At 36.1% G+C, this 8,381-nt stretch overlaps 1 protein-coding gene across 1 annotated transcript; it reads right to left on the bottom strand.

Annotated features, from left to right (window-relative positions):
- Nucleotides 1-2,696: 2,696 nt before the first annotated feature.
- Nucleotides 2,697-7,866, bottom strand: LOC135690703 (E3 ubiquitin-protein ligase MYLIP). Its single transcript, XM_065208331.2, has 4 exons — nucleotides 7,192-7,866; nucleotides 6,659-6,849; nucleotides 6,162-6,542; nucleotides 2,697-4,703 (listed from the first exon to the last, which is right to left on the bottom strand). The coding sequence occupies exons 1-4, from the start codon at nucleotides 7,324-7,326 to the stop codon at nucleotides 4,073-4,075; spliced, it is 1,338 nt and encodes a 445-aa protein (XP_065064403.1). The 5' UTR covers nucleotides 7,327-7,866; the 3' UTR covers nucleotides 2,697-4,072.
- Between the last annotated feature and the right edge of the window lie 515 nt (nucleotides 7,867-8,381).

Here is an 8,381-nt window from a genome sequence, read left to right as displayed (position 1 = left end):
AGAACCAGATGTCAAAAATTATGCAAGAAATATTTCAAACTTAATTTTTGCAGTGTACTTTTGGGAATTTTTTCCCTTTTTATGCGCAGTTTTGCTTGCGTTGGTTACCCTTCTGGCCTGCCATTATAAGTGTGGAACACATGCCTCTATTTTCTGTTTTGCTCGTAATAACAGGACTATACACTTTCACTTTCGATTCTTTCCTTGGCTCTTTCAGCAATTAGGGAAATAAAGAAAAACAAAATGGATCAAAACACCTTGTGGATGAGTCAATGAAGTGGACCTCTGAGTCATTCGGTGGTTTAAGAAATATAAAAATATGGCAAACCTCTGACCAGTATTTACATTTGATTAATAAAAATAACGACTTGTTTGTATAGAAAATTAGACAGTCGTTGAGTCGTTGAATGCATGGGATAACGGGTATGAAAAACAAGCATAATGCCTGAAAAGAAGGGAGGGATTTTCTTCAGGAAAATAAATTAAGTACCAAAATTTTCGGTGGGATTCATTTCGGTGAAGCAGGGCAACCGAAAATTAATCCCTTCGAACTCTATTGAAACCAAAATACTTTCCTAGCAAAATTTCTAAACGCTAGAAAAATCTCGTTTTAGACCCAGGGGGTGCACTTGGTATACAGACATACGGGGGGGGGGTCAGTCCGATATTTTTGGGTCAAATGTTTGCCAAAAGTGATATTTTTGGGTTAAATATTTGTCAGATATGATTTTTTTGGGTCCTGCGAAAATAGTAGATACAATTCTGATATTTCTAGGTATCAAATTTAGAAACACTGATATTTTTGGGTATTTGTGAGATTTCCGAATCAAATGTATTGTTCATGGATCTAATTCGCTGAGGTTTATTTTACCCACTTCAAGTCACGTCGGGAGTCATGTTACCATACTCTTTGGAAGTTTTAATGCTACTTTTTGTACTCACTGTAAACTTTATATGGCACGAAATATGCTAGAGAAGTCAAACGATGTCTTACCAAGGGACTGAAAACATCAAGGACACCTGCAGCACTGGGGCAACAGGGGCAATCGCCCCCTGCCCTCTGCCAACAGATGCAGCGGGGGCAAGATGTGCCCTTCTAATTGAAGTTATTCATTATCATCATAAATTTTCAAAGAATTTTTTTGAAATTATAATAACAGCTCACATTTGCTTTTTCAGTATTCTGGAAATCCACTTTTCAAAAGTGTTCATATTATTATTTTATATATATGATATTATTTTATATGATATATGTTATGATATGAAGTGATATGATATATGATGTGATACTAGATATTCTCAGTTTCAATTGTTGTGAATATCCAAATTGAACATTTGCTCCATGTGTGGTAATGGCAACTGCAACTATTTACGGCTTTTTTGAATTGCAGATCTTATAAATTACAGCTATGTCATATTATCTCACCCAAAATTCCAATTTTTGATATTTTTGGGTACAAGATATAAGTAAAACTGATATTTTTGGGTCTTATTGAAAATGAGCTGTTTTTTTTGGGTGGCCTTTAAATTTCTTGGACTTACCCCCCCCCCCCCCCCGTATGTCTATGTGCAGAGTGCCCCCCCCTGGGGTTTTAGACCGGTACCCTCTCAAAATACCAAAAATTTGTTTTTCTTGATATTATTTTAGTATTATTATGCATCCAGTACATATCAATTTCACTCTCTGGTTCTTCTTTGTCATCAGCAATCAAGACATCCATCTCATCTTCACTTTCTTCTCTTATTTCTCCCTCTACATTCAATGAATTTGAGTTCTCTATCGGCTGAACTTCTATTAGCAAATCATAATTTCTCTCAATTATTTTTTCCAACGTTCCAGCAGTTTCAATTTGGATGCCTCAATTTTTAACTCTAAATCGATCAGAATCTCTGACCCCCTAGTTGCGATTGGCGATCGAAAGTATGGCGAACTGTAAAAGCTTCCAATTAATCTTCCTCCATGGGTTAGAAAAGTGAAATAAAAATGACGTCCTCTAAATAAGATTTCATGACGTTCTTGCCTACACTTTAGTTTCATTTATTGGGTTGACATCGAAATACTCGATTTTGTAACTTTCATGATTGCTCTCCAGATGATTTTATGTTGGAAATAGAAATAACTTGCAGAAGGAATTTCATTTCTTTATTTACAGAATCATCGAAATATTTTTTCTCGCCGAAATTTTTCAAGTTTCACCGAAATATACACCAACATTTAAAAAATGACCGAAATTTTTTCCACTGAAAATTAATCCATTTAAATTTGTGGCACCAAATTTTCTGGCACTTAATGTAACTTGCGACAGGGTACTTTATCCCTAGATACAATGTCAAACTTTCGAACTAATATTGAGTAGCATTACATCCCCTTTTAGCTGTCATTATATTCCGTTAGGCGGTGCTCCCGAAAGAGTTTATCAGAAGAAAAAACAGAATTAAAAGCATTAACCACTCCCGGGACGATCAGGAATGAAAATGGCTCCCGACGTTTTCAAAGAGACGCGCCCCTCTTTTCAATGGCAAAAATTGTTTTAAGCAAAATCTGGGCGCTGGTATTAAGGTGAGCTTAACCAAGGGAACGGAAGATTTCTTGACTGTGTTATATTCCAGGAGTGGTGGATGGGAATTTAATTTGAATGAACAATTCAGACGAGGTTCTCAGATATAGAATGAGCAAATTAAAAAATACGGCAAAATTTTGTAAATGTGTTTAATAATATATTTCAAATAAGAGCGCAAATACTAATTAATATATATATACAGTGGTTTTAACGCAAAAATGTAAATAAGATACAATGTAAAACGAACCATAATTAAAAAGAAACATCTCGAAGTTATCTCAAAATATAGTGGTGATGATAAACCGTTTGCTACGCTACGGCCTGTGTTGATGCAAATCAGCTGATTACGGGGAAACTCGCTCTATTCATGGTACTTGAATGGCCGCGATCATTTGGTTTCAAAATGATTCAACATATTTGTTGTAAAAAGAATCTATGCAACGCCCCATAGAGAGCTCAGAATCGGCATGAATAAGAGTTTCACGAAAATATATTAAAGTCTTATTTGAATCTCGTAATCTTCTGGCTGCAACAAGTGACCTTGCTCCCATAATCTTTAATCTAGGCCTGAATGTTTTCGATGAGCTCACAGACATACTGAGCGAGTACATCCATAAGCAGACAAGTTACGCGATACTTCGTTATTGATATAAACGAATACACTTGTAAACAATGCGAACTGGGGTACGGCTTGTTTCGGAGAACGCCAGTTGGTCTAGGTGTGAAGCCAGCATCACAATCAAGCAACACAACAACTAAACAATTCAACTACCTGGGCGTATAAAATATCAAAACAGCTTATGGTCATGATGTGTAGATGCCAAAATGATTGCAGAGACCTTATAAATACATTAAAAGTAGCAGGGTTAGGAAAACGACCATAATGTTGTTGAATAAAAGAGAATATGCAATCAATGGAGTTACTAAGACAGGCTGGTGAATGATATATAATAAATTTGTGATAGTCCCAAACATTAACCATTTGTGAACAACAAAAATAACAAAATGCTTTAAACCTCTATAATAAACGTGCTGTTTGCAAAACCCCAGCTACTGAACAATTTGTTGTGGAACATAAATTTCCTGTTAGGACAATGCAGTGATATAAGAAGGCCTAAATATCTGTATGTGGTAACCTTTTACGTAAGCTTATTAATACGTAAGCTTATTAATATGTGAGCATGTGTCTATACATTTGTGTGTAGGAGGTAAATGTGTATACTTATAAACATATATAACAACAACAATAGTCAAATCAAAGTAAAGTACACAACTAAACAAAGTGGTTGCAGGTTTTTATAAAGTACTAATTGTAGTTGTTCCAAAATCACCGAAATATGCGTCATAAAACATCAAAATCAACAATTGTGCATGTTTTATATTTCAGTTATGATGGCTGAAAGAAAAAGCTTAAGTCAAAATGGTATTCATGCTTTGATTTGACCAATCTATCTGAAATACACAGTTGTAAAAAAAACCCAGTGACGACCCTTCCCATCTGCATAAAAACCCTACCGATCAAAATCTAACTCTACAGGCAAGAAAACTGGAATAACAGTTTTGATTTCTGCACGACATAAAGGACAATGAGTCAGTTTGGTGACACAATCACTGCACCCAAACATATGTCCACATTGAAAAGCTGTGTTTATTGGTTTGTCCCTGCAAGCTTGGCACAAACAGGATTCTACGAGACAGTCCAGTTTTTCCTGTAGCTCAGTTGAATTTGTCTTTGATAAATCCCCATTTTCCTCATCAGAGGTATCTTCATGCTTATTTTTATCCATTGATTGTGCAGTTGATGACCCAAAATTAAAGAGAATCCTTCTAGCATGATCATACGCCTCTCTACAAGTCCTTACAGTATCAAAAATGTAATTTTGTTCAGCACTTTCTTCATAGAAGAAATTCTTGAAAGTATCGAAAATGTCATTTGAAACCTGTTCCTTAACAGCAGTGCCAATACTGTCACATCTGAAGAAAGCATGGTGTTCTGTTATAGACCTGTAGAGTGCACATGCTGCCTCTTTACTGCTTAGCCTGTACACGATTGCATCAGTGTCCCGCTGCTCGTTTGAGTAAACATCCAACTTAACACATCTACCATTGTGTGTTGCCATGTGCAAACAGCTGTATGGCAGGCTAAAGGGAAATTGATAAAAAGTTTAAGCATCAGTGTGCACAAATGGTGTAGCAAATAATTATTACTAAGGGGCTTCAAATTTTTCCATGAGTACCCCTAAACCCCTAAACCCTTTTCTTCTTTGTTACACAAATGTACTTCAATGTAAAATCATTCTTACTGTTTGTAAGTTAATCTTAAATTATTGTTGTCACAGTTTATTGTTGTTAAAGCACTTTTTAGTCATTTGCCAGCATCCAAACAAACAAAAATTAACCTGCATTAATATATATACTTATCTAGATAATAGTTTGCAGTAGTAAAGTAGCTGGCTGCTTAAAAGTTCGAACTTGTGTAGCGCATTCATATAATTTCATTTTTGAAGGTGCTTAGATAATTTGAGTTTCAAAGTTCCAATTGTCTATCTTTATTCCATGCTGTCTCTTTTCTTTAAATATCAACTCATCTTCGCATAAATATTTATTGAGTTTGGATATACTAACATTCTCAACTGAATGCTGAAAAAATTACATTGTTGCACTATTCATATAATAGCCATAAAGATAAGTTCCAAAATCTGTCATCTCAACTACCAATTCAAAGCAGGCTTAAACCTATCTATAACTTCAGTGATACATTGACAGCAGGACGCATCTCTAACTATATACATACTAAAGAAGTTCAAGATCTGAACAACATTTGCGTGTTCATTAACATAATTTAAGGTTTTCTAGTCTATCTGGTTCTAATAACAATTGCAACATGTTTTCCATGGTGACGCGATCTGCTCGAACTATTGTGTCTCATAAACCTCAAAATTACAAAGCATAGATAATCTGTTTAAAAGACGGTCGGTTTATTCATTTCCTGGCTAATCTATCCTTTGAAAGTTGAAATAAAACGAAAATTTCTAGCTTCATCTAAATATAATAGTAAAAAACAAAGTCCGATCAGTTGGGGATCACGTGCGCATGATAAAACAACACAAGCCAAATTTCAAAAGAAAGGTTTTTGCAGGTAAAAATACAAATATTCGCTAGAAATTCGCCTTCCACACAATATGCAAATTTCGTGCACAAACAAGAAACAAAGTACACCAAATAAGAGAGACCACACTAAACTTACTAAAGAAAACAAAATACATGGTAAAGTCTCCAGGAAGACGAAACCAATACTAGCAGAAAAAATCTAAATTAACAAAAGATAAATTGATATAAATATGTAAATGAAAGCAAATATAAACATCATTATTTTGGACGAGGGGTTTAATTCTGTTAGGTACCGAAATACCGACATGTTTGCATGGCTTGTGCCAGTTGGACAACTGTAGCTTGTAGGAAAGCTTTGAGTATTGAAATTTCTGACAGATTGAATCTCGCATAAGATATTGTTTTTTTTAATTAAGTGGACAAATTCTAAGCCCTGCCAAAAATATCGTGCCAAGTTGTTGAAGGCGATTAAGAAAAATAGGGTCTCACCTTTCAACATTGTTTTCCTGCTGTTTGCCTATTTTTAGAGCTTCGATTCCAACACCTATAAGGATTGGCTGTTTGTTGTCTTCACTTCTAGCGGAATGATATTCAGTACCATAGTCCTCAAGTTTGGATAATTCTTCGAGAAATCGATATTCTGCCGATTCTTTGGGCATTCCCCCGAGCCTGCAATGTTCCATGATCACTTCGCTTCGAAAATCGTTAGGCCAATCACGGGTAACTGATGGATTATATGCAATATGGTTTTCTCTGAATTTTCCATCGGTTATTTGAGCTATCAATGCCTGAATCCTAACTGATTGTTCCCTATTTGGCCTGAGCTTTCCAGCTTCCAAATCTCTTTTTCCATTAAGGAAAAACTGTCGCCTATCAACAGAAAAAACCGATATCATTATTCTCATTAATTGGATTCGGGTCATAATTGACAATGGTTTACAAAAACTAAAGCTAAAGTTTTGTGAAAGTGAAAATTTTTGGCTTACCTTGTGGAACCCTGGATAACTTGATACGGTTGAACGTAAAACTTTACGCTGAAGAAGAATGAGTATGGCTCTGGTTTGGTAACCTGACGTGAAATTCTGTTCCTCAAGTTCAGCCAAAAAATCTCTCCACGACTACTTGTGTACTGAAGTCCAAAATAGTCGGCTTCAACAATGCCCAGCTTTTCACAAACCTATAAAAGGCAATAAAAATGATAGGGGGATGAAGGGGGTTGATATGGTTCATGATTTTCAAGTTCAGAGCAGTTTGGTTGTTGCAATATGGAAAAGTCGCGCTGGTACACAAGTCACTGGAGTAAATAAGTTAGTGCCTCAAGATATCGGTTTCTCTCCATGAAACTTTCGAGGATAATCATTTAACATTTCATGCAACCAATACATATCTTGTTATGTAATTCCAAAAGATATACTGAGTTTTTAAAAGGCTAAATTCTTCAAAAACCTTGTCCATAATATAGCCTTTTGTGTGATTGGACTTTGACCTTGATAAAAAAGAAAACTAAATTTTTCGTTACCTCATCTAAAAGATCCTGTCCCTTCGCATCTTCACGCAATTTCAACGAAACACATATCGCATCAGGCTGTGTAACTATACACCAGATTTTCCCTGCAGTATACTCAGGTTTCATTGCATTCCCAGGTTTGTCCATGCCATCAACTTCACTCTGCCTGTAAATCACGGCTCTCACATGCAAGTTGAACTTCGGACTGAGTAGGCCTCACGCTTGTTGTTCTCCAGAAAATTGGTCTTGCATAAATTACAGTCAGCCAATCAAATCGCGTCATTTTACGATTAAACTGCAAATCAAAAAGGAAACAAATCGGGGGACATCCATAACTAGCCAATCAACGTCGAGCAAAGGGAATGCCCACATTTCGAACACAGAATTCTTGCGAAAAATTTTCCGGTGGCTTTCACTTCAACTTGATGACGTAACACTGGCCAACCAAACACTGGTGCCTTGCCTCGAGTGGGCAAACGCTTTTGATTCCTAAATCCACAAAAGCCACAAAACAGCCTGTAAACCTTCAGAAGAATAAGCTCATTCAGTCATTGCATCTATTTTCGTGCTTCTTTTAACGCATTTAATTTCAAGGTTGCTTCCTTGTTTAACATCAGCATTGTTTATTTGTTTTTCATGTTTGTTTATCGAAAATTCGATCATTGCAAGAATAGATTAAAACATTAGACAATAACGCTATGCAAATAGCAAAATTTCGCAAGCTGTATTCCATGGGGAACATGCCATGCCAAAATCATGCAACTATTGATGTCATTGAGATCTTCAAACCTGGCAAGTGTGTCGGTCTGGATACGTCATGGTGTCACGCGTGTTGTTTGTTGAGGCGAGACCAGGCTTGCCTCTCCAAGACCTGAACAAAACACCTAAACGAAAGACCGAACAAAAATCAAAGTCACAAGATCACCTCTTTTGATGAACGAATTTTATTTTACAAAAGGTCAATGCTGTAGGTCACAAATGAATTCAATAATGTTATCTTTTATTATTTGTTGCTTAAATTTAATCTTGTTTGGAACAGGAGCATGTGACGTCGATAAAAGTACTTCAAACGAGTTAACTTCCCAAAGATTTTCTGGTTAACGGTTAGTGAATTCAACGTGGTCAAGGCCTAAGGAAGCATCATGGGCTCCGACACAGGTTGGCAAGTTAGGGGCCAAGGGAAATTTTAACAGCTATAACAA

Source organism: Rhopilema esculentum, chromosome 4 (assembly GCF_057945365.1).
Source record: "Rhopilema esculentum isolate cy_ngs chromosome 4, ASM5794536v1, whole genome shotgun sequence".
In the NCBI taxonomy this organism is placed as follows: domain Eukaryota; kingdom Metazoa; phylum Cnidaria; class Scyphozoa; order Rhizostomeae; family Rhizostomatidae; genus Rhopilema; species Rhopilema esculentum.
This window is presented reverse-complemented; position numbering and strand designations above follow the sequence as displayed.